The sequence below is a fragment of the Lissotriton helveticus genome, chromosome 6 (assembly GCF_964261635.1).
Source record: "Lissotriton helveticus chromosome 6, aLisHel1.1, whole genome shotgun sequence".
Lineage (NCBI taxonomy): Eukaryota > Metazoa > Chordata > Amphibia > Caudata > Salamandridae > Lissotriton > Lissotriton helveticus.
In genome coordinates, this window is record NC_136067.1 from 1,164,184,341 (window position 1) to 1,164,210,920 (window position 26,580).

Genomic DNA, 26,580 nt, shown 5'->3' on the forward strand with positions numbered 1-26,580 from the left:
CAGGATATCATCGATCTATAGTTTCCAGGTAATGATATTCATCTTGTAGGGGTTAGACGGGGTAAATATACAATGGGTTTCACAATGGGCCATGTACAAACACGCCAAGCTCGGGGCAAAGTTACTGAACATCGAAGTGCCTTGTATTTGGTGGTATAACTGATTTGTACTTAAGTTGTTTTTCAAGGCCATAGTGGCACATTCCATAATAAAGTCAACCGGTGTGTTGGTAGTCAGTGTTGCTGCTCTGAGGCAGTTGTCTATCCCCTCAATCATTGCATCCTGGGGTACATTCATGCATAGAGCTTCTACATCAAGAGTCATCAGGATGTTGATCTCCTCTGAGTTGTCCACATTAGAAAACAGATTGAGTACATCTCTTGTGTTTTTTATGAATGAGGGTATATTTCGGACCAAAGAACGAAGGAAATGGTCACAAAGTTGACTGAGAGGTTCCAAAAAAGATCCAATGCCAGAGGAAGTAGGTCTTCTGGGTGGAAGCTGGACCCCTTTGTGTATTTTAGTTAATACTTAAAAGTATGGTACCTTTGAGAATGTGTTCACTAGGAACTCTGCTTCTTGCTGAGGGGGAAACCTCCTTTACAACGCAACTTTTACAACGCACTACCATTACAACACAACTTTTACAACGCAACATCCATTACAACGATGCATTTACAACGCAACCATTACAATGCATGACACTACAACGCACACCACTACAACGCATGTCATTACAACTCAGTCATTACAACGCATACCATTACAACGCATGTCATTACCATCCAACACTTACCCTACTGTTGCACCCCCTGGAGTTAGAATAGTAATTTTACCCCTACACTATCCAACACTTACCCTACTGTTGCACCCCCATTGAGGTAGAATAGTAATTTCTACCCCTACACTATCCAACACTTACCCTACTGTTGCACTCCCTGGAGTTAGTATAGTAATTTTACCCCTACACTATCCAATACTTACCAAAACATGCAATGTAATGTTATGCGTTGTAATGGTATGCATTGTAAATGTAGTTTTTTAAAATTTCGTTGTAATGGCATGTGTTGTAATGGATGTTGCGTTGTAATGGATGTTGCGTTGTAAAAAATGCGTTGTAAAGATATGCGTTGTAAAAATGTGCGTTGTAATGTCATACATCCCTTGCTGAGAGATTCACTGTTGTGTTTCTGCTGTGGATGAACCTTCGGGGGACCCGTAGGGCATTGCAGCGCCGGCCTGACGTGGAGCACCCTGCCCGATGATGAAGCATGACATCGCTAGGGATCTGTGGGGGCAACAAGAAACCACCTCTGATCTGTCTAAAACCTACACTTCTTTTTCAGGAATAGTGACCCTCAACCTTGATTGACTGTTAAATGTATAACACAGATGGGAGAAATTTATAATGTAGGAAAATGTCCCCCCAAATTTTTCAGAATTTGGAACATTTTGCAGCCCTTTAAATTTCACCCACTAAAATAATGGCTGTATTTTTCACTTCTAAATATGGCACTGTGTTGAGAAAGTTAACTTGAAGAGTTAACTTTATTTATAAGGATTCCATACAACTCATTTAAAATGTCTCCCATTTCCAAGTGTCACATTTACAAACACCAAGCACATCTTGCTCCCAGTGGCCTGTAGACACAAAGCCATATTTATAACGGAGAAATACATTTTGCAATAGACGCTAATCAGAGCACTCAAAAACAGTAACTTCGAAATTAGTACAAGGTCCAGACAGTGAAGACTTATTTGTAACAAAGGTTTAGTTTATTGTAGACATGAAAGATCATGTGTCCGTCTGTAAAATCAAATTTCACAAGTTATTTTTCTTCAGAAACAGCCAACACATGGTTCATCACACAGTGACTTTTTTAAGGCTGAGAAATTGTACAATAAGATATGAAATGGGAGCAAATCTCAAAACAAAATTGGGAGATCAGAGAACATAAGCAGAAGAGTGGACGAAGAAGGGAAACCAGCATGAGAATTACATAGTCCATGCATGGAATAGTCCATGCATGGAGTGATTCTCATTTCGACAATGAAGTCCGCTTAGTAGGTGAGGAAAACCAACCGCTGTGATCAGATATCGTCATTGAAGAAATGAGTGCAAGAAAGAATCGGAGCTTGAAGAGGAGTCCGGTAAGTGATGAGTTCTAAGAAAAAATCCAGCCTAATAAGACCGGAGATAGCAAATTCCAATAGAAAGCAATCCCATCCCAGAGTAAGAAAGTGTTACAGTAACAACATAAAAGAATCAGTGTATAAAGTCATAGTCAATTGTCTAGTACACCAACCTTGAATTGATGTAGGTAAGAGGTTGTCAGGAACCCAGGTACACGAGTAGCAGTGATTTCACTCAAAGAGGATATGAGACCACGACAGTGTGCAACAGGGAAAACGTGGTCACAAAGAGTACGAAAATGGAGCTCCAGAAAGGCCGTTGGACTGGAGTGGAGGTTCGCAGTCTAGTGTTCCAGGCTGACATCATCAGCCGAGTTCCGTTGGAGCGCGCGCGGAAGGAAGCCTGCGCACTTCACCTGATAACGCACCGAGAAAAGCAGTTACATTTTAGGCTCCCTGTGAGGAAATGTCGGAGACCGCAGTTTTTCAGAGTTTCTTGTTCGTTTAGTTCTAGGGAGAGAGTGAGCAAGTCCGGAGTGTAGTAAGAACGAGTTCGAGTGTAATTTTCAGTCACATAGTTACGGACTACTGCGTCGCAGCAGTCTTTAGTTAGCAAGCGAAAATCCCACTTCAAAAGGATTTAGCAGTTTCTAGTTACCTACTTGTGCCCCTATTTCTTAGGCTACCCAGTCCTTTCCTTGTCAGACGCTGGAAACAACGATGTCGAGGTAGAAGGAATAGACGTGCAGAAGGAGTTCGTCGAGTCTGGAGTCCTAGGAAAGAAGAATGCGATAAGTGGAAAATATTGCATGTTACCTGAATATAGATTTACAATCTTATAATCATTATTAAGATACTTACCTTGAGAATGTTGACAAAGATCTAGAGTTGTATGTACTGGAGCAGGAGCGAAGCTGGAAAATGTGCACCTAGATAAAGACAGACACCAAGTACAGAATTACAAGAAATACACGACGTGTAAGGCAGTAAGCCAGCAGATACAATAAGTAATAGAAGGGTTATAGAGTTTTACAGAATATTAATACCAGTTGTTACATTTTCAGATTGAAACAGAAAGCGACTAATTAAACAGAGAAACCACATTAGGAGGAGGAAGGGAGCAGGACTTAAGTGAGTAACAAAGTAGAAATTAGCGAATAAATTAAGCTTATGTTTAGGAACACTTTTAATAAGGAAACACGTATTACTGTATTCCAGGAAGAAAGAATAGAAGTTCTGCCAATTCCGCCTAATTGAGAAATTAAGAAGAGAAGGCAAAATCTTGGCAATAAATGGTAGGTGGGATTTCAGGAGGGATTCTTAGATAGGTAGAGTAGAAATTAGAGTAAGGCATAATTGTGTTTCTTTTCCAGGGTCCTGGCGAAAGACGGTCTGCAGGTCGGACTGGTGCAAGTGACCAACCAAGAAGATCTCTTCTCTTGTTGTTTATTATTTTATCCAATTTCCCCTTCCCTTTAGAGTAACGACTTTGGAGACTAGTGAATACTAGCTCTGGGTACTTGCTCGAGGGGGATTCGGAAAAAAGGCATCTCTGTTCCTGTGCAGCTACAAGAAGTATCCTTTTTAATTAACGAGTCTGACAGAGGTCACGAATTCCAAGTCAGGGAATCCAAGAGAGGTCCAACAGTTTCTGTGTAGAACCCTTAGATGTAGTAAATCCACACTATGGTTAATAGCACCAAACACAACTGGCAAAAGACAAAAGGGAGCTGGTCGGTTGACCGAAGCAGAAAGTAAATGTCATCAGGATCCATTAATCAAGAGAGACTACGTGTGGTGAGGTTAAAACTCTCACATTGAGACGGTGTAAAAGTGCGAAACGTATACACCGATCTCCGTGGAGTGAGGTGGAAACCACGAGTCCTAGTTTGAAAGTATATAATGGATCTCTGTATATGAGAGGCAAAAAATATAAATATACTGCACTAAGACAAAGAGAGAAGAGCTCAATCCTTTGCATCACATCATACAATTCACGTGGCTGTAATAAGATCAGTACTAGTCCAAAAACAAACAAAAGACCCTAATTGGAGGTTAGACCAAAGTAGTACATAAAGAAAGCAGACTCAATCAGTTAAATGCCAATTTTTATTGAAAGATGATTTATGTCCTGGTGTTAAGCCAACCTGGAACTAAGTATTGTTTCAGGCTAGATGAGAAAAGGACAGTTTTGTATTGTGTATGGTAGACGCCAGCAAGACCGAGAAATACCAACTGAATCTTGCCTGCACAACCCAATTATGATGTAAGCGTCCAGTATGCGTAAGTGAATAATGTAAATTTTCAGTACAACAATTCCAAGTACCGGTGTCCAGAAATTAAATGGGGTGTGAAACCCAGGTTGCGTTATCAAAAAGATTAAGATTGATATTGTGTCATCGTGTTTCAATAGAAGGATGTGCTCATCTTGTATTTTATGAGAAACACCCATTCTGAGAACAAGATAAAATCGGTCTACCATGGATGTTAAAACGTGGTCGGCACTTACCAGTAATATGATGTAGGTACAAGCATAATGTGTTTAATGTCTTTGTACATATCACATTTTGAGAGAGGTCCCTCTTCTTTAGAGAACAATGCAATACAGCCAAACGCGTCCCGGGAGCAGCGTGGTTCACACATTTCTTAGGGAATGTTGCGTGTTACAGTCCTTAGGCAATCATTAATAGTAGCGTGATCTTTTCCAGTAATAAGATGCCACCCTGAGCTGAAATAATTTTACACGTTCTTTCCTGACAAAGTGTTTTCAGTGTCTCTAGAAAGGGAAGGAAAGACCAGTCATCTGCGTTTCCCATTTATGGTGAACATGGGGAAAACGCAAGGTAAGTTGGGACAAGCAGAACAAAAGTCCCAAAGCGAGAGTAAATATCGCAGCCATTATGCAAAGGTTCTGGGACCCTCGAAATTCTAATGTAAGTGAACTATTGGTTAGAGAAAAAGAAGAGAATGTTAAAAAAAAGCGGGGGCGTGGCTTGGCGGGCGAAGATGGCGGTCGCAGCGTTGTAGAGCTCCCGCCAGCCCAGACATAATCTGCTCATTTATCCTGGCCCCCGAGCCCGCTAACTGTCCTACTTGTGTGGCGATCGTTCCTGGCAGTGCCTAGATCGCTCCGGTGTGCTGAACCATCCCTCCGGCCGATCTGGTGAGCCGAAATCGTCTGTGACGAGGTGCGGCCTGGTGCCTGTAGACGGAGCCGGGACCTCGATTTTCAGGGTCATCGGCCGGCGGCCGGTGGTCGGACCGGTCGGGCGACTCCCTGATCAGTGATTGCAGCGCCGGAGGTGGAGGGAGCCACTGCGGTGCCCTGTGGAGCAGCCTTACACACCGGGGTGGCCCCCGGAAGACGCAGAATCGCTGTGGCCTGTGCGGGCCCCGAGCAGCCGGGGCCTCGAGTTTCGCGACCCCGGGCTGGCCCGAGCCCGGATTGCGGTGAGTCGGCGCTGGGCGTCCCTGGCGTTGGTGGGGCTGTGGCCGTGCCCTGAGACATTATCCGACGAGTGGAGGAGGTGCCTGGGGAGGCGACTCGCGACTGAGGCCCGTCTACACTGTGGGCTGGACTTCTCTTGTGGCGTGGGGTCCGGCGGCGCATTCACTTTGCCTGAGCCCGGGGCTGCCTGCTACTGGGGACGAGACGAAGGAGACCCCGGACTGACTCTGCTGTGGCGGCGGAGCGACTTAGTGCCCTGAGGACGCCGGAGGGGAGCTGCGGCCTGCCGGGCCTCTGGGACGCAGGGGCCTCGAGTTTGGCGATCCCCGCCCAGCGCAAACATCATTGGCTCTCAGACAGGGGAGCAAACGATGTGTAGCCTGGGGCGCAGGGGGGTCGAGTGCCACATCGGGATTGGATCGCTGGGACTCCTGCGGCTGTGCTTGTTGGGGCTGTGGATCGGTGGCATATAGAGCGGTCCAGTGGGACCCATACTCGAGCCTGGAGGGTCACGCCTGCTACCCTGGTGTGGACGGGGGACTGACCCGGCGACGGTGCACGACGGACTGTGAGTGCCTCCCCCCCCCCGCTCTGGTGTGACTGCTTGTGAAGTGGAGAGAAGAGATCCGTGGCCCCGGGAGTGGTGTGGTACCTGCGCCGTTTTGGGGACTGCTTTGCGGCCGGATCCTCTGGGGGGGCCCGGAGGCTGCCTCGCATTTGCTGCATTGGAACCCGAGTGAGGACCGGGGCGGCCTAGTGGGCCGGTGTGGCTTGGTTGCCTCGTGACCTGGGGCCCTGCTGTGCCTGTCCCGGTTCGCAGATCTTGGCGGGGACCTGGGCCTGGACCTTCGAGACCCCGTGAAGGCGAGGAGTCAGATCTAGATTTACGCCTCTTGTTGGGGCGGAAGTATCCTGCCGGAGGCCCGAGGCCCGGAGCCTTGCTGTAGCCTTAGCCCTGAAGAACGACGGGGACACTTGCTCACTGGGTGCCTGGCCTTTGGGGGTGCTCGGTGGTGGCGGTCTGGTGTGGCCTCCCGGCCTTGACTGCGGTTCACCTAGGCCCCCCGAGTGGACTCTATTTTCGAATTACAGTGAGTGAAGGGCCTGCCGTGGGCGCGGAGTGCTCCACCCAACTTCTCCTAACCATGACAAGAGGCGGGGGCGGCGCTGGATCCACCAAGCAAGGACCGATCGACAAATTTACTGGACCAGGGCCTCCGGAGGCGGCCAGGGCACGGGACCTGACAACGCGGCCCTGATGGCCGCCATCACGCAATCCAGAGACATGCTCGACGCCAAGATTGGAGCGGTGGGAGCCGACGTCATGCTACTGCGCCAGGACCTTCGCAACGCTGTTGCTTGCATCACGGAGACCGAGACCAGGATCACAGGGGTGGAGGATGATGTAGGTGCCCTGAAAAAGAAAGTGGCAGAGATGGACAAGATCCAAAAGAGACTGGCACTCCGCGTCGAGGACGCAGAAGGGCGAGCGCACAGGAATAATCTACGTTTCGTGGGCTTTCCGGAGGATTGCGAGAAAGGGCCCATGGATGCGTTCTTGACGCGATGGCTAGAGAGCTGGCTTCCCTCGGACGTCCTGTCGCGCTGCTTTGTGGTGGAACGCGCCCATAGAGCCCTGATGCAGAAACCGCCAGTGGGAGAACGACCGCGTCCGGTCATTGCTAAAATCCTCAATTTCCACGATAGAGACACTATACTTCGCGAAGCGAGGGCCAAGGAAACTTTGCTGTTTGACAATCACAAGATTATGATTTTCCCAGACTATACCAAGCAGGTGCAGCAGCAGCGCCGTTCCTTCCAAGATGCGAAGGCCAAACTACGAGGTCTGAAGATCCAATATTCGCTGCTATACCCGGCTCGTCTTCGAGTCGTCTTTCAATCCAAGACCCATTTTTTTGATACTCCGGAGGCAGTGTTTGGCTGGACCGACGAGACGACCAGGCTCCGGCCGAACGCCCAGCCGGGCCTGCATCCCGGACCATCGCGTGGATCATCGCAGGAGAGGGGCGACTCTTCCATCAGGGGTAAAAGACACAGGAAATCTCGGTCGCGGAGACGCTCCCGATCCGGGGGCGTCCCCCTGGATGGCGCACAGTCCGACACCGATCAATCCGGGAAAGGGATTTGAAGGCCGTGGGAACTCTATCTTCCCTACTTGACCTCTCTCCGTCCTTGGACTCTGCGAGAGGCCCGGAACTGCTGCCGCATTGGTCGAGAGACTAACATTTGGGGTGGTGTGACCTGGACCTTGGCTTGCCTTAGGGGGGGCGATATTGGTGGGGCCTGATTGCCTCGCCCTACTCGAGCTACAGGTCAATTGTGGTTCAATGGGGCTCGGGGTACTGACCCGTGGGCGGCCTAGTCCTCTCACATTAGGGGGGCGGCCCTAAGGGAAGGTCCCGTTAGTTGGGGGGGTGTAGTGGGATCCATTGGTATGGGTGGCTTTGGGCACTCTGTTTTGGGCCCGAAGCTCCCCATGCCGCGACAGATACTTCAGTGTTTCATGAGGTATAGGGGTGGGGGGGGGAGGGGTGATGGGAGTTGGGCAGTTTTTGGGGCAGTGTTAGCGGGAAGGGATGGGGGGGTAGGGGGTGTTTTGAAAAGGATGCACGTGATTTTTGCTACAGTGACATACATGCTACTGGGTGCCTGGGCTGGGTCCTGGGGTTTTCAGAGACTTTCAATCAATCAATCAATCAGGAGTTTGTTAAAGCGCGACTACTCACCCGTAAGGGTCTCAAGGCGCTAGGGGTGGGGGGTGGGGGGGAGTTGGGGGGTGCAGGTTCCATTCCATCAAGGAGGGGGTCTGTCGAAGAGCCAGGTTTTGAGGTTTCTTGCAAAGAATGGGGAGCGATGTTGTCTGTCTGAGGTGGAGCGGAAGGGCGTTCCATGCCTTGGCCGCGAGGAAGGAGAAGGAGCGGCCTCCCGATCTGGTCTTTCTGGTGCGGGGGACCACAGCGTAGGAAAGCTGGGCTGATCGTAGGGTCCTTTGGGGTGCGTGGAATTTGAGTCGGCTGTTCAGGTATGCTGGTCCGGTGCCGTGGAGGGCCTTGTGTGCGTGGGTGAGCATCTTAAAGGTGATTCTCGCCTCGACGGGGAGCCAGTGGAGTGTGCGCAGGTGCTGGGAGATGTGGCAGTGTTTTGGCAGGTTGAGGACCAGTCTTGCGGCGGCGTTCTAGGTGTTCTGTAGCTTGCGGATGAGGTTTTTGTTTATTCCGGCGTAGAGTGCGTTGCCATAGTCGAGTCTGCTGGTGACCAGGGCGTGAGTGTCTTTCGGTGTTCGAGGGGGATCCATTTGAAGGTCTTACGAAGGAGGCGGAGGGTGTGGAAGCAGGAAGATGAGACAGAGTTGATCTGGCGGTCCATTTTGAGCTCGGAGTCCAGGATGATTCCCAGGAGACTTTCCCATCGAGACTATGGTTGATTCCACGCAGAAGGCACTCGCTAGTGGCTCTATGCGAATCTTAAGTTGGAACGTAAGGGGGATGTTGGACAAAATTAAGCGTGGGGCGGTGTTGCGCTGGGGTAAGAGGGACTCAGCTGATGTCATGCTATTGCAGGAGACGCATATGTTGGGTACGAAGGTACTGAGCTTACAGCGCTTTGGTTATACCCAGGTGTTTCATGCAGGGTTTTCCAGGGGCTCGAGGGGGGTGGCCATCCTTATTCATCGACGACTGTCGTATACCCACGAGCGTCATGGCTCGATCCCCAAGGTCGGTATGTATTTGTTAAGGGTATTTGGCAGTGTGTATGCCCCCCCTCCTTTACAATGGTCCCTGGCAGAGCGCCTATTTGAATTGTGGGCCGAGATCCCAGACTCCTTGGCTGTGATAGGTGGCGACTGGAATGATGTAGTGGATGTGTGCCTGGACCGAAAGAGGATACAGGGGACCGCGGCGACAACCTCCCCTACACGTTTGAAAGCGATGATTGATGGGCTGAGCTGGGTGGATGTTTGGAGACATTTGCATGCCAGGACGCGTGAGTACACGTATGTGTCTGCTGTGCATGGCTCCTTCTCCCGGCTGGACTGTGTGTTTGTACCAGGGGCCTTTCTCGATAGGGTGAAGCAGGCCGCGATTCAGCCTCGGGGGCTGTCTGACCACTCCCCGGTCGTAGTACGGATTGAACTGCACAAGTCGCACCAGCCATTTCGGTGGCGGATGTCCTCGTGGCATCTCCAGCAGGCAGATTATACGAAACACATGCGCAGAGCGATTGCCCACTACTGGCAGGAGAACCTGACAGAGGGGGTTGATGGAGTGACGGTCTGGGAGGCCATGAAGCCCACGTTGAGGGGCGTCGACATAGCTTGGTGTGCTGCTGCCCGTCGAAGTCGCCGAGAGGCCACGGTAGCGGCTTCGGCTAGAGTGAGGGTATTGGAGAATCGGTGTCGGGAGGACGGTGACGATGTAGCGCTAAGACTGCTCCTGCAGGCGCAGCAATCCTACGCCTCAGTCTTACTGGACGAGGCTCGACAAGCCTGGCTGGCTACACGGAGCAGGGTTTACCAGTGGGGCGACAAGTCCTGCACCATGCTCCATAGACTGTGTCAACAAACTCTGCAGCCGATTACTCTACCGGGCCTCGTGGACGGAGAGGGGACTGCCATGACGGATCCTGCTGCCATTGCGGCGAGCTTTGCTGACTATTATGCGGTACAATACGCCCCTGACAGTCTCCCGCCGGAGGCAATTGACAAGTTCATCGCTGACCCCCCCCCCCCCGTGCGATATCAGACGAAGCCAGGACAGCCCTCGACCTTCCCTTGACGGCCGAGGAACTGGGTGATGCGTTGGGACAACTTAACACTGGTAAGGCGCCCGGACCGAGCGGATTTCCCAGTGAATTCTATAAGAAATTCCACCTACAGCTGGGACCGCACTATAGGCGGGCGTTGGAGGCAGCGCGGGAACGTGGTAGCTTACCGGCGGACTGGCGTCAGGCTGAAATCGTAGTCTTCCAGAAGCCGGGCAGGCCTCCCGACAGACACGAGTCGTATCGCCCCATATCTCTAATCAACTTTGAAGCCAAATTGTTGGCCAAAGCATTGGCGAACCGCCTCCTCCCGTATGTAGCGGACTTGGTCCACCCGGATCAGGCGGGCTTTATGCCGGGTAGATCGACAAGACACAATATCAGACGTGCACAGGTGGCGGTAGATGCGATAGGAGCGACTGGAGAACAGGCGGCGCTACTACTGGCAGACATTGATAGGGCGTTCGACTCGGTCAGCTGGACTTACCTCTTTGCCCTTTTGCCGCGCCTCAACCTAGGTCCGGTTTTTGTCTCGTACGTCAGGCTTTTATACACAGACATCACCGCCTCGGTGCGTATTTCGGGAGCTATATCGGAGAGGTTCCCGGTCGCTAGGGGGACCCGACAGGGATGCCCCCTCTCCCCTTACCTCTTTGCATTGGTCATGGAACCGCTGGCCGCATGGGTGCGCATTGATGCGCAGCTTCGTGGCTTTGTGTGGGGAGCGGGACTCTCGGACAGGATCGCGTTATACGCAGACGATGTCCTCTTCTTTATGACCGACCTTAATCGCTCTGGCCCTCGAATCTTGGAAATAATGCATATTTTTGGAGACGTGTCAGGACTCTTCCTCAACCCGCGCAAATCGACCCTATGGATTCTGGGTGGAAAGTCTGAGGCATTCTCTTGGGCCTTGGCCCTACAGGTGGCGGTCGGTGGTCTAAAATATCTGGGAGTCTTCCTGTCTGAGTCTGCTGTAATTGCATGGGAGCGCAACGTGCAGCCGGTTTGGGACAAGGTCCAATCGGACGTCAAAACCTGGTCTCGCATGCCTCTTAATATCTATGGCAGGTCCGCAATCTTCAAAATGGTCCCCCTCCCTAGACTCCTGTACCAGCTGCAGAACCATCCATACAAGGTCGACCTGCAATGGTTCCGTCGAGTAAATTCAGTACTAGGTCGTTTTCTATGGGCGGGGGGTGCCTCCAGAGTAGCGCTACGGACTTGTTTCTTGTCCACGTACTGTGGAGGTCTCGCTACATCGGACATTCTATCCTACTATCAAGCCTCCCATTTGTTGGTTCTGAATGAGTGGTGGTACGGTGGACGCAGTGACCCGGCATACGCCCTGGAACATCTTCTGATGGGGGATGCCACGCTTCATACACTGTTGTACTCGGCCGGCCAGCGGAGGAAACTGCCGCAGGCTACTCAGGTGATCTTCCTGATTTGGAGACAGGTGCTGCGCCGTATGGGCTGGTGGGGTCGACTAACGGCGGAAACTCCACTTTGGAACAATGGACAGCTCCCTGCACTAGCCTCGCTGTCTGGGTTTGGTGGCTGGGACTCCATTGGGATCTCGTCACTTGGCCATGTTCTTACTGGGACTACACTCAAATCCTTTCAAGCCCTCAGCGCCGAGTTTGACATGCCCAAGACCCAATTTTTTTAATATCTACAGCTGCGTCATGCTCTTGCACCGAGTCTGGTGGGGCTGGACCGACTTCCTGAGTTTAGCCCCGTTGAGGCTAAGCTTTTCATGGGAGACCTGGGGGATAAAAAAGTCTCCAAAATTTACCAAACATTAGTCACTCATTGCTCCTCTTCCCTCCTGTCGTTGAAGGCCTCATGGGAGACGGATATTGGCCCCTTGGATGAAGATGACTGGAGGGAGGCCCTGGAGTCCCCCCGTGGGGCAGCAATAGCTGTGAGACTCCGGTTTATACAGTTCAAATACCTGCATGGGGCCTACTACACCAGGGAGAGACTGTGGAAGGCTGGCCTCATTGCTACCCCAGAATGCCTGCGTTGTGGGACTGAGAGAGGTACACTGTTGCATACTGTATGGTCGTGTGTGGGTCTGACCCGGTTCTGGAATGGTGTATGGAATTGCTTGTCAGAAGTGCTGGGGTGGGACCTTCCTCGTACGCCCAGACTGGGTCTTCTGCATATCCTGGATCAAGTGGGGGGGTAACATTTATAAGCGTCACCTCCTTCTGCTGGGTCTAATTGTGGCCAAACGGGATTTGGCAAGGGCGTGGAAGAGCGACCGCGCCCCCCCACTCAGCACCTGGAGGGCAGGCTTGGATTTTCTTATGGGATTGGAATTGCCGGTGTTTGAGGCCAGGGGCTGCCCCCGAAAACATTATAAGATCTGGAAGCGGTGGGCGGATTACAGGGAGTTGACCTTGGAGCCTCCCATTGACCTGGATGATGGACTGCCTACCAGCAGTGACCTCGGGGCCTAGGTGGCTCCAGGACGCCTATTTTGCTTTACACTGTATACTGCAGCTGATAGTGATCACGTGCACCGGGTTAGGGTGGGATAAGGGGTGGGTAGTGGGGGCTTTTGGGGTTGTTGGCGGGGGCAGGGGTGTGGGAGGGGGGCCAGTTGAACGTCTAGGCTGTTCATGCATTCTGTTGTATGTTGACCACTGACAGTGCCCTCCTGACTATGGAGAACTGTACATATGATCTGCCTAAACACTTAATAAACACAGTTGTGGAAAAAAAAAAAAAAGCGGCTAGTCTAATAATCAATCCAAAAAGGTTCTAAAATGTACATTACGTACTATATGACTGTGCCACAGTAGTTCGATAGTCCTGTAAGGACCGAAACATTCCTGGCTGGGAGTAATCAGATGAACACACAGACAATGTTAAGATAGCGACACATAGGAGAGCTGGTCTAGAGTAATGGTCAGAATATCCGAGAGAGAATCCGTCCTGTAACAGAACAATATGTTCAGAAGGGTGGCCATGTTATTAGAGGATGGTGAGCAGACAACAGTGAAGAATAGGATGCCTTAAATTAGTACAGAGAGAGAAGACACATGCAAGAAAACACACATAACCCATCAGAAATTCCCCTTTTATCCTTCGGATTAATGTACAAACAAAATAAAAGTGTGCGTTCAATCTTGTGCTTGACATTTTAACAGTTTCCATTTTGTGTATCTACACAATAGAGTAGTGTGTATGCATACAGAGAAGAAATTGTCATATTTGTAATATATGATTTATTTTTTACACAAAAGATCTATTCAAATATACTTTGTAATCTCAGTATAGGGCAGCATTATGGTAGGTTAAGGTTCCTGCTTGGGCCCATGTGCAGTCTTAGCGCAGAAATCCTGTAACCTCCACATGCTCAACAATAGGGAGGTGGTGGGGAGGGATGTGTGTGTGTTGCCATTCTAAATACACTTCATCAATGAAACGATGCTGAAGGAACCTGGCCCTGCAAATATTAGCCTCTATGCTTTTAGTTGCTTGGTTAAGGCAAAAGATGTACTTATGCTTCCATGGTTGTCAAGTACATTTAGTAGGTGGTCGTGAAAGCTTGACCACAGCTATGTGTAGCATTTTTTTGCGTGGAAAAGGCATATTTAAATGAAGATCACCAGTTGTGATCACGCCCACACATCATTTCTGCAATAGATATGAAAACCTAAACCATGGTGGGAGGAGCTTGGAGAGGAATGAGAGTTGCTGAACAGTAGAAAGAAAGCAGAAAATGCAAGTCCCTGTTTCAGTGGGTGCACAGTTGACTTAATCCAAGGTTCAGGCACAAAGGATGTTAGATTTACCTCTCAGTAGGTGGTGCTTGAGGACAGAAATGTAACACTGTTTGTTTTGGGCTAGATGGGGTTAGTCATTGTGTAGACCCATTGAAGACATATCTGTAGGGGTGCCGCTCGTAGTCGGTTCAGGACTCTGCTGATTTGCTGCCCGGATTGGAGGAGTATCGCGCTTTGGACTAGTGGACACCAACGGAGACTGGGACTGCGAGGCCCACCAGGCTGTGCGTCTGAAGATCCCGCACACCTGCCGCCTCTTCCCGGGTCTCCTCCCCTCTGCTTGCCAAACCCACTGGCCCTTTAAAGACGACTCACGGCCCCCGCTCCGTGGGTGCCGCTCGTAGTCGGTTCAGGACTCTGCTGATTTGCTGCCCGGATTGGAGGAGTATCGCGCTTTGGACTAGTGGACACCACCGGAGACCGGGACTGCGAGGCCCACCAGGCTGTGCGTCTGAAGATCCCGCACACCTGCCGCCTCTTCCCGGGTCTCCTCCCCTTCAGCCTGTGCTCCATATCATAGGTGACTTTCCTACGCGTGAGCGGGACGCGTGTGCGGGACGAAGGCCGGGACGAAGCCCGGACAAAGGGCGGACCCTCTGAGGCCCTCGGAGGCTGGTCTGGGCCCCTCCCCCTGCTGTGTGCCCCATTAAGTCCCCTTAGCACTGTTTGTGTCATTTTGGCGTCACCCTCTTATTTTTGTGTATTGGATCACTATTTTGTTTTAACCTTTTTATAGCTGCCAATAGGGTTTAACCCCATTTTATTGTCTGTACGCCATTGTTCCCTATTTTAATCTTATTATTGGATGTCTTTACCTACTCTTAAATCCGCAGTAGAAGGGGGTGCTAAACGGGGGACTTTGGACAGTTTTGTTATCAGGGCGGTCCCCTCGGTTGATAGGGATATAGCCCTAGCTGAGCGACGCGCGGAAAGGTGCCGCTCTATTGAGCACATTAAGAGCAAAAGGTCTTCACTGGGCCCTATTCTTACAGGATTGCCTTTGTTAGATGACAGCTTAGAGGGATCAAAGAGCCCTGAACCTCAGCTGGATTCTAGCATCCCTTTGTTACTTCAGGTTAGAGCTACTCCCCCAGAACTCCCTCTTGCTTCTAATCCCAACCATGTCATCAATCTCTCCGGCTTGCTGGATAGCATTACTGATGAGGTGCAACTAACGACAGACACTCTGCTTGTAGCGGCTGAGGCAGTCTCCAAGTCCAATACTCAGGTTGCAGCTGTGGAAGTAGAACGATGTCATGGACCTCCCCCTAGGAAAAGGAGAAGAAAGGGACCAGGTACACCCAGAAATAAGGTTATGCCCTCCTCTCGAAATAAGAAGTCTGCCCATTCCCATATAGGATCATCCTCCTCGGTTGTTATTTCCACCCAACCCTCTTATTCCTTAGATCAGGAGGTATCAGACTTACTGGGGGTATAGAAAAACTGATTAGGTTATTCACCTTGCCATTGGTAGAGAGACTCAAGAGGATAACGGCTCAGCTGGAAGGCTTAGAGAAGGCCTCTAGGGCTCCCATAGTGAGTCCTACGGGATTAGGCGGGTTACTTCCAGCTCCTATATCTACCACTGCACCTTTGGTTCATGCATCTCGGATCTTGGACAAATCCAAAAAATACTCCAAAAGCACCACGTCTCCAGGCTACTGTAGTCTCAAGGCAAGATATTACTTGGATAGACAAGGTCGCTACGGGGGGTGTGACATCTAATAGCCCATCGACCAAACTTACCGGTGTAGATCCTATTGTAAGACCTCACACTTCAAAAGACAAATGGTCAATTTGCCCCCCGAAGCTGCCCCTTTTGTGGTAATCCTTACTGGAGTCCCAGCCCTGGAGGCGGGTAAGAGGGAAGACCAGGTTCAGCTTAAAAACAAGGCTATTTATTGGCTAAAACAGAACCGACCTTTACCCCTCTACCTAAATGGGGAAATTCTAATGGTCCGGCGACTTGCGTGGCTGCGGCCTACCTCAAAAAGTATTTCGGGGGACATTGTCATTATTAGTTTTAAAGATAAAAGGGCCGTTAGTCATATTTTAAACTGGTCCTCCCAAACAAGTAGTAGTTCAATTACACCTCGAGAACTGCCTTACTTTTACCCTAGAAGTACGGTATGCCCAGCGACTAATTCTAGGCTGCGGGCACTTGCCTTGCAAAGTTCAATTAGGCCATTGCTGCACCCGCAGGCTAATTGCTGGAGGACCCAGCATATTTATCCTGAGGGGCATCATAGTGTTTTTAGACCTTCATTAGCTTCACAATGGGAAAATTTTACACATCCTGTCTATCCGGCTTATCCTGGCCCTTGGACTCAGTATCCAAATAATCCCCGTGCTCCTGCTGACCTCAGGTCTTTGAATCGTTTTCAAATCCCCCTTTATAATCACTATGAAGGCTTAAGAGATCTAGAGGGCGTGGACTGACTGAGTTGTAAATCTGTTGTACCAGTCCTTCCGACAGTTCCCACTCCTACAGTTTGCAATGTTAGCGACCCAGCTATTGTTCCCAGGCTGCACCATGTCCCTGCCTCTGTTCCTATCCGTAGTCTAGGCCCTGACCATCTTGAAGTTCCTGAACCTTGTGGTGCACGGCTGAACTGTGATCTTCTTGATGGATCAAGTAACAGGGTATCAGCCGCCGAGCATAGGACCCATGGGAAGATCGAGTTTTTCTTCTGGAACATTTCAGGGATTAAGGATAGGGCGTTAGACTCTTCTTGGCTGGAGTTTGTAAGCCCCTTTGGTTTTTTGTGTTTTCAAGAGACCTGGGGCCATATGTAGGTGGCCAAATACCGGTCGGTAACGGCCGATTTCGGCCGTTACCGACCGGTATTTTGATTTTCTGATGTAGGTGGCCAAAATATTACCGATTCTGTATATTTACCGAATCGGTAAATTTACCGAATCTGTAAATTACAGAATCGGTAAATGTACAGAATCGGTAATATGGGATGTAGGTGGCACTGGAAACAGTGCCACAGGCCCTTAGGAATTCGTTATTTACCATGAAATATTATGGCATGGTAAATAACGAATTCCTGTGTACATGCACATCTGTGCATGTACACCTGTGCCATGTGGCACACAGACATGCCCTAAGGGCATGTATGTGTGTCACATGGCATAGAAGCCAGAAACAGGGGTGCAACAGGGTGTCAAAGTGACACCCTGTCCCCCTTGTAAAATCGGAAATTTTACCGAATCGGTAATTACCGATTCAGTATTTGCTATTGAATCCTATGGGCTTCAAGGCCCATAGGAATCAATGGCAAAAACCGAATCAATAATTACCGATTCGGTAATTACCGATTCTTACCGATTCGGTAATTGTTAAGGAATAATTACCTACATTGCATTTACCGAATTTTAAATACCGAATCGGTAAAATTCGGTATTTACGATTCGGTAAATGCAATTTACCTACATATGGCCCCTGGTCTGTTGAGCCTGTTCACCTAAATGGGTACAGAACCTTTCATGCTGCAGCCCTACACTCTAAACGTGGGAGGAAGGTGTAGCACGGTTACAACGAATTTTTTACAACGCACTACCATTACATCGCAACTTTTACCACGCAAACCATTACAACGCAATGCGCTGGGGGGCGCTCTAGGATAGGGAATGTATTTAATATACTATCCAACACCTTCCCTGCTATCCACGGGGACTGGAGTTGGAATAGTAAATTAAATAATTCACTATCCAGCGCCTAAAAGCATTATGCGTTGTAATGGACTGCGTGGTAAAAACCGCGATGTAAAGGCATGCGTGGTAAAAGCATGCGTTGTAGTGACACCAATCCGGGAGGAATATGGGTGGACTTTGTATTTATGTTTCGAATCTGATGGGTGTGGAGGACATCAAGATAATTAAGATGGGAAACTGTTATCAGATTTTACTAATTCGGTTGGTCTCCAAGGTTGACATCATTCTGATTAATATTTATAACAATCTGCCTAAGTGCCTTGTTTCAGACCTGGTCTCTTCCATGATTAATGACATTCACAGGATTATAACCTCGAAGGGGAGGGATTGCATAATTGTTTGCGGGGGGATTTTAACCACAATCTGTGTGGACAAGATCGGGGGGGGATGTGGATTCATAGGGGCGGATGCGGATGTTGTGTCCCCACATTTTTCCCATCTGGATGGGGGTGATTCTTTGAATGACATGCTGGCATCCTTTAATCTGAATTTTGTTAATAGGATGTGCACCCCTTGCGTAGAGTTCAGTGCAACCTTTGTGGGAAGAGGGCTTGGTACTATCATTGATTTTATTGTTGCCTCCGTAAGTCATGCCACCTGGTTTGCGGACTATAGCACTCATTCTGTAGGTTTTAGTGATCATCTTCCCCTCTCCTTTGCCATTGTTTTACCACATGCGAAACATGGTTCATTGATTGAAAGACTGTCTTGGCTAAAAATTTGTGATATGCCCAGACAAAATGGTTATGCAATTAAGTGGAATCGGATAGATCCGGAGGTTATGCACACCAAGATAGTTAGGGGATCTCTCGCCTCAATCGAAATGTGTCTTGAAGTAGAGACTTCTAATGAAGATATCTTGTCAGCCTTCGAGGTCATTTCACGGACCATTCGTGATAGTCTGTCCCGTCCGGGAAGAGGTCATAATTCCAGGTCGTCTACTAATTCCTGGTTTGATGCTGCCTGTTCTAGGGCGCATTCTCGCCTCAAAGCGGCGCTACATAACAAGGTTAGGGACCCGGCTGAGGTGGCCATGTGCAGGAAAGCTTATCGCCTAGCACGGATTAACTGTAAGAACAACATCAAAACCCCTTGCTTGGAATGATTTGGCCATTGCCGCACAATCCAAGGATAGTGCCCTATTCTGGCGCGCAGTCAATGCACCATTTTTTAATGAAGCTAATAATGCAAGGGTGGAGGTTGCTATCAATGAAAACTCCTGGATCGACTTCTTTTCAGAAGTCTACAATCCGGAGGGGATTTCAAAGTTAAACGATGTAGAGGATATGGACAAGGAGGCATCCCGGACTTTTCGCCAAATCAATTTGGGTATTTCAGTTGGGGAAGTATCCGCTGCAATTGAGCAGAGTATGGGGGGTAAAGCTCCAGGTCTAGATGGGGTTCCTATCGACATTTTTAAACATTGCGCCGACTTATGGTCCCCAATTTTGAAGAGAGTACTGGAGGCAATCTGCGAACGGGGGTTTCCCAAGACCTGGTCTGATTCGATTATTGTCCCTATCTTCAAGAAGGGAGATAGGGAGAGCCCCTCCTGTTATCGCCCTATCTCCCTTCTTGACTCTTTCATGAAGATAACAGGGAGGGTGGTCCTGAACCGGCTACTATCTTGGGTAGAAGAGGCAGGAGTGTTGTCTCCGGTCCAGTACGGCTTTTGTGAGGGGAAGGGCACCGTCCAACAGGTCCTGAACTTCACACTTCTACAAGGGAAATATGTTCAGGCGAAGGCGGGCAAACTTTATGCAGCATTCGTAGATCTGAGTGCTGCTTTTGACTGCGTTAATCACGAGTGCCTGTGGAAGGTGCTAGAAGATCTCAACGTGGAGGAGGCCATTATCTCATTCCTAAGGCAACTCTACGCAGGGGCAAGGGCCAGGGTGAGATTTGGAATCTGGGGTGAGTGCACCAAGCCCTTCTACGTGAAGCGTGGAGTGAGGCAAGGGTGCGTTCTTGCGCCTCTTCTTTTTAACTTATATACCAACGACCTAGAGGATGTTTTGGTGTCCAAAGTTACTGATTCACCTAGAATCAATTTTAAACAAGTGGTATCCCTTTTATATGCGGATGATGCCGTCATCATGGCTAGGACAGAGAGAGGTCTGCAGACAGCCCTAGATGTCTATATTAATTTCATGGACTCTAGGGGTCTGAAACTGAATGTAAAAAAAACCTTCGTGATGACGTGCGCCAGGGGTAAAACTAAAGCCTGCAAGTTATTTGCATGTAGGGAGAAAGTGCAGGCAACCAAATCTTTTTCATATTTAGGAGTTGTTCTTGAGGGTGGGGGGCATTGGGGTCCGGCTATTAGGAACAGGACCTTGTCCTTTAAAAAAGCGATTGCAGCACTCATGTTTTTTCCACGCAAGATGGGCAGAAGACCCCCCGAAATTTTACTCAAAATTTATTCGGCCAAATGTGTTAGTACGGCCACATACGGTGCTGGTGTCTGGGGTATCCAAGATACCAGGGAAATCCAAATAGTAGAAAATGCTTTTCTTAGGTTCATTTTAGCGGTATCTTCCAGTCAGTCTGTGTACAACTGTCACGCTGAGCTGGGTGTTCGCCATATCAGTGACCTGATAGCGATGCAACCTCTGTTACTCTGGCACAGGGTTTGGACTGCAGCAGACCTGGAGTTGAACAGAGAGATTATCCGCGATGTTATGGCACTGGACAAATCAAACAAAATAGCTTGGCTAACCTATATCCAAAAGTTTTGCCAAGACATGGGGTACCCCGAGTTTTTTACTGCACCAGAGGGCTTATGTAAGGTCACGAGGAAAGATTTAAAGAATATCTGTTGGTTCCATCTGGAATCCCTGCGGGTCAGGGTCGAGCTCAATAAGGGCTCGGTCGTGCGGCATCATATGTCGCTAGTATCTGTTAACATGCAACCCTACTTGAATTGGTGTACAAAGGGATTCGACAGGTTTTTACTTACAAGGTTTAGATTTGATATTTTCTTTCGCCTTGTTTCATTTCCCAAAAGTAACGACTGGGCAAAAAAGCTTTGTAAGTGCCCCTGTGATGGGGCGGCTGAACAATCAACCCTTCATGTGATTTGCTTTTGTAAATTTTACTGCAAAGAGAGAGCCCGATGGATCAAACCTTTTCTGAAAAATAGCGGGACATGGTACCAGTGCCACCCAGCCTTACTGTATCTCCAGTTGTTACATGATGAACTGAGTGTGGCCACTATGGTCGGCTTTTTAAAGAGTATTTTCAGAAAAAGGAAAAGCTTAATGTGCTCTTCAATTACTGTACCTACAGCTTCCTAATTGTAATGATATATATGTGTTAGGTACTGTTTTATTATGCACAATATGTATTGATTTCTTGGTGTTGCTGCTTTTATGATTTAAACATTTTGCTAAAATCGAATAAAGCTTTTCTACTACTACTATCTGTAGATCAAGGTGAAAACAGCTGTATTATAGGAGAGAACATTACTTGGTCATTGAATGTGTGAATGAGTGTGTGGAATAAAAAATATCTTTGTGTGGAGTGTGTAATTTGTTTCAAGTATTCATTATCTTCTACTGAAAGTTTTAATTTTGAGAAAATGAGCTAATGTTTAGCTGCATATAGCTAGATTATCGGTGAGGCTCCAGGATTTTAATTAAGAATTGCAGTATGTTGCAGGTCTACAAAATCAGGTAGTGTTTTTTTTTTTTTTGCAGATTTCCATTACCAAAGAGTGATACCTGTGTGTGATGATTTGGTACCTGGGTTCAATATAGGGATTGAAATTAATGTTGTGATGTGCTGACTTGCCAGAAATTACATTTATACCACCCTCATGCCCCTTGATTTGTCCTAGCATTTCCTGAGAAATATTAAGCATACAAATAATGAGTCTGGTACATGTTAAAGGTGGGGAAGTCATATACATTATAGTAATAGTGTATCCTTTCTCTACGTGACCTGGATTACAGTTCTCATCATCTAACCTACAAAGTTTTTAAAATGCCTCTGTTTTACCCACACTATTCTTTGTATCACCTTGGAAGCAACGGCGCAGTTGAGTGATTTAACAGGATCGAGAAAAGAGATCTCTAGTTTAAAGTAAAAGGGGTTGGGCGTACTGCAGAACAACTAATTTAACATGGTACAGCCTCCTGGTTATAAAGAAGAGAACACCTTCTGTCAATGATAATTTAGTTGGATTTCAAAGTCTGGATGTGTACAATGGTCACTGCGGATGTTAGGGAGAGTATTAAGACGACACAGTTGACTGTTAAGAATTGTTGCATTAAAAAACCTGGTGTTAAAAATGTGGTTTTGAAGTAAGAAGAATGGATGTGGGTTAAGCAACATGTCAAGATGGATATGGGAAAGAGTGTTTTTATGAAACCGTTTGAAGTTAAGGTTTTGACAAACTCTGCTAAGCTCAGTGATGGGAATGTGTGGCAGATGAGCCTTTTGGCTAGGTTCAATTAAAATGACGTAGACCTTTTTCCGATCAAAAAAGGCCTGGTATGGAAGTTATGGTGTTTGTATGGTGGTGTTTAGCAGGCTGACAGAAACGCACAAGACAGGAACAGGCATGACAGTCAAGCGATGCTCTATCAGAGGTGCATGTCAGGGCAATTATGCAGGATGAAAATAGGGGGATTGAGTCATTCTAGTAGTTCCTTTAAAAAGTTTCCCTAAGAACATGCATAGTGTCTCAAATTAGTGAAGTATTCAATGTTAGAATGGGATGATCTGCTGTTGTTCCTACAAGATTTAACTATTATATATGTGAAAACTCCTTTATTCATACCAAGTAGCATCTGTGTTTTGCCCAGCGAGGATTTTTATTTAATTATTTATTAAACAGTTTTATACAGTGCATAAGCACTGTAAAGTATAGAGGTGCTTTATAGTAAAACATGAACAGTGACTTAAAAATTGTCTTACATCAAACAATGCAAGAATAACATAAAACAAGATCTCAGTAGATGACCAACAGGAGGAACATGGTGGCTAATCAGGGGCCAGAAGCAGTCCGGTAGAATCAATGACTTACACGAAAGTAAGAAGGCAGTTAAATTATTTAGGCCCAATTGGCAGGGCCAGGAGGTTAGGTGTTCTGTGGAGGGTAAATGTGTATAGGGATCTAAGTGGTGGAAGGCAGGAGAAGGGAAAACAGGAAGGTAATAGAAAGAGAGCAGGAATATGCAGGGGGAGGACCTAGAGGAAAGTTAAATGTGAAAAGGAGAAGGAAGGGGAACAGCTAAGATTAAGCTCCACCATGGGGTGTGAAAACAAGCAGATCTAGTCCAGTTACAGATGAAAGGGGGACGGATAGTTTCATTCATCTTTGACAATTATTTGTAAAGTATGGATCTCATCAGAAGAGTATCAAAGGACATTTTCTGGAAAATCACACTAATAGGCAGAAGACACTGGCACATTGGAGGTTATTAGTGATAGCTAATTTAAGATAGTGAGTTCTTTCAGTATTGGGAGCTTAGGCCGTGTTGGAGAGCTTTGTTTAAGGGTAAGTGATTACGTTGGTGTCCGTTTGTATGAGGAGGTGGTACTGGCTCTCTATTATTTGTAGAGGTGGACTTGTATGTTTCTGAAAGTGCCAATTAATGGAGTTAAACTGTGCTGTGCAGAAGGCACGAATGAGTGAAGAGGGAAATCGGGACCTTTCTAAGTTGTCACAGCTGATATTTTAGTTCTTTAGAATATTTGTAATTGTGAGCAGCCAGTCTGAAATTTACTGACCATGAGTAGTAATGTAACAGGAAATGCCGCCTATCAATTTAGATTCTGAGCTGAAATATTCTCCGGGCCATCAAGTTTTACTGGAGTTATCTTTTTTAAAATCTCTTTTCAGGAAGCTATTACCATGGCAGCACTTTACTCTGGCATTCATCTGAAGCTGAAGAGCCCAAGGACCTCCTGGCATGACAAATTGAAAATAGCCCACTTCGCATGGATTTCAGAACAGTGCTTTGTCCCAAATAAGGAACAGGTATAATTTCACTATTCAGCTTGTTCTTCACTTTTAAACAAATCACAGCTTGTTTGGGGTACGCACATGAGTTTTTATGTATAGTTGATTACAGTGTAACATTGCATTGATTTGACCAATTAAGGACCGCAAACTGTTCCTTTTTAGGTCTCGGCTTAAATGTGGCACGCCCATAGGCTGCAATTATTGTCGCACCATTTTACGGTCTTCGCATTTGCCAAGCGCATTCCTAGCTCATGCCTCCTCCAGTTTTTAGCCCTGCCCAAGCGACCACCCGACTACTATTGAACTTACGCAGAGGTAATTGAATACATGGTTTTGGGACTACTTTTTAGGTCTCGGCCTGCGTAGGCTGCGCTTGCGCAGTCTCGCAGGGGAGATCTTATGTCTTAGAGTGTAGGGCTTGAACCCGCCCCTCTTCTCCATTGGCTGGCTTCCTAAATAGTGGCTAGCCATTGGAGGAGAGGGGCATCACTCAGTTTAAGCCGGGATTTGGGGGGGGTGTTTTTTACTTTCTTTCTCTTTTCTTTCTCGCCTCTTCCCATTGGCTGGAATTTTACATTCCAGCCAATGGAAGAAGGAGAGAAAGAAAACACGCCCCCGAATTCAAAAATGACGCTGCGTTTCTCTGAGGCATTCCTGCCTCTCCTCGGAGAAAGATGGTGGTGTTGGACTGCCCTCCTGGCGGCTTGTTTTCTATTTCTATTAGGACACATTGTCAGAATTCCCAGAGGGAAGCAATCGAACGAATGCCTGGTTCACTCGCTTCACTGATGCCACTCGCGATATAGTTGAAGGGGGTGGGACTTTTCATTTTTACAGCTACTCCTTTGCGCTTGAGTCTGCAGCACTGCCCTCTCCCGTTGTGTGTGTCTACGTGCCGGCACGAGACCCCTGGGTATCCAAAGTCTACAATTCCCTGTCCCCTGCCTCACGTGCTGCCGGTGCCCTGTCGGCGTCTTTCGACAGACGCGCACATCCAAGCACACCAAAAATGAATTATTGCAAACGTGTCGATTGAAATACGGTATTTCTGTATTTCTGTCTTCCTCATCTTCTCATAACACAAACCACAAAAGGACGTTACAAAAGCAGAGGTTCGCGGTCGTTTGATTCTCAGCTCCGCCCCTCCCTTGACAAATGGATGCTTCCGTCCCGCCCCTTTGTCGGACTTTTCGGCTGCTAAGCTTTAGTTCTTAGAGAAGCTATGGGAACAGCCGGGGTGGCAGGAGAGCAGGAGAGTTGAGAACCCCGAGGGTCGCCGGGGACACTGGGACATGCAGGTTGCGCATTCATCCTTTGCCTGCTGCAGAGCCGTACTTCGGCTCTTTCTGGAGCTGCTCGGATCCGCTCACCTCCCCCCCCCCCCTTCCCTCTGCCCGCAGCCCTCCTCTGTCCCGCTCTCGCCTCGAGGCAAAGTTTGAGGACACCAACACAGACAAGTTGGCGCGGATCATTGCAAATGGAGGGGAGAGCCAGTGCAGTTGAAGGGGAACCACTGCAGACGGAGGGTTAGAACACTGGGGGTCGGGTGTGTAGTGGAGACAGAAGGCACTGTGGAGAAGAGTGCAGTATGGGAATGTATTGGGTTCGTACCCTGAGGTGCTGTGCGTAGAAATGCACTACGTGGGTACCGTAGGAACTGGGGTTGCAGTCAGGGATTTCTTTTTGGAGGTCTGCGGTGTGGGCAGTGAGTGGGCAAGATGCAGCCTGCACGTTAGAGCTAAAGGTGGCGTACCAGTCTTTGAATCCCATAAAGAAAGCGGCTCAAGAAAAAGTATAAACTAAATACTCACATCTCCCATCCATAAGCTCGCCATGTTTCCCACGCCCTTGGACCGTTCCCCCGCCTACTTCGAACTCTGACTCTTTCTTACGGGCCAGAATGTGCCTCTCGGTAACGGCCTGCGAAGAGGATTAGCTCACACAGTCAGAGAACACTCTGCAGCTCTTACGAACAACTAGAGCGCTAACTGCGTTACTCAACTGTGTCCGCGTATGGAGACATGTTGCTGTGCCTTACGCCCCAAGCTTCAGCAGCCTGCACTTTCTTACGAAGTGGGACTGTGGGAGGCATGAGTCTGGGTCTAAAACGGCTCTTGTTGAAGCAGCTTTGTAATGCAGACGTAGCGTACTTCGGCTCTTTCTGGAGCTGCTCGTCTCCGCTCTCCTCCCCCCTTCCCTCTGCCCGCAGCCCTCCTCCGTCCCGCTCTCGCCTCCCCCTTCCCGCAGCCCTCCTCCGTCCTGCTCTTCCCTTCCCTCTGCCCGCAGCCCTCCTCCGTCCCGCTCTCGCCTCCCCTTCCCTCTGCCCTCCTCCGTCCGCTCTCGCCTCCCCCTTCCCTCTGCCCTCCTCCCTCATTGTGCTTGCTCTTCTGCCCCCGTACTCTCCTTGTGCTTTCTTTTCTGCCCCCCGTTCCCTCGTTGTGCTTGCTTTTCTGCCCCCCCTGTTCCCTCCTGCTTGCGTTTCTGCCCCCTGTCCCCTCGTTGTGCTTGCTTTTCTGCCCCCTGTTCCCTCGTTGTGCTTGCTTTTCTGCCCCTGTTCCCTCGTTGTGCTTGCTTTTCTGCCCCCCCTGTTCCCTCATTGTGCTTGCTTTTCTGCCCCCTGTTCCCTAGTTGTGCTTGCTTTTCTGCCTCCCCTGTTCCCTCGTTGTGCTTGCTTTTCTGTCCCCGTTCCCTCATTGTGCTTGCTTTTCTGCCCCCGTTCCCTCGTT

General features: G+C 48.6%; 1 protein-coding gene across 1 annotated transcript in view; it reads left to right on the forward strand.

Moving 5' to 3' along the window:
• Positions 1 to 26,580, forward strand: part of URB2 (URB2 ribosome biogenesis homolog) — a 543,562-nt gene that overhangs the window by 56,023 nt on the left and 460,959 nt on the right. The window contains exon 2 of the mRNA XM_078648834.1: positions 23,732 to 23,869. Within this exon, the coding sequence (XP_078504960.1) occupies positions 23,744 to 23,869 (126 nt within the window). The 5' untranslated portion in view covers positions 23,732 to 23,743. The remainder of the gene's footprint in view (positions 1 to 23,731; positions 23,870 to 26,580) is intronic.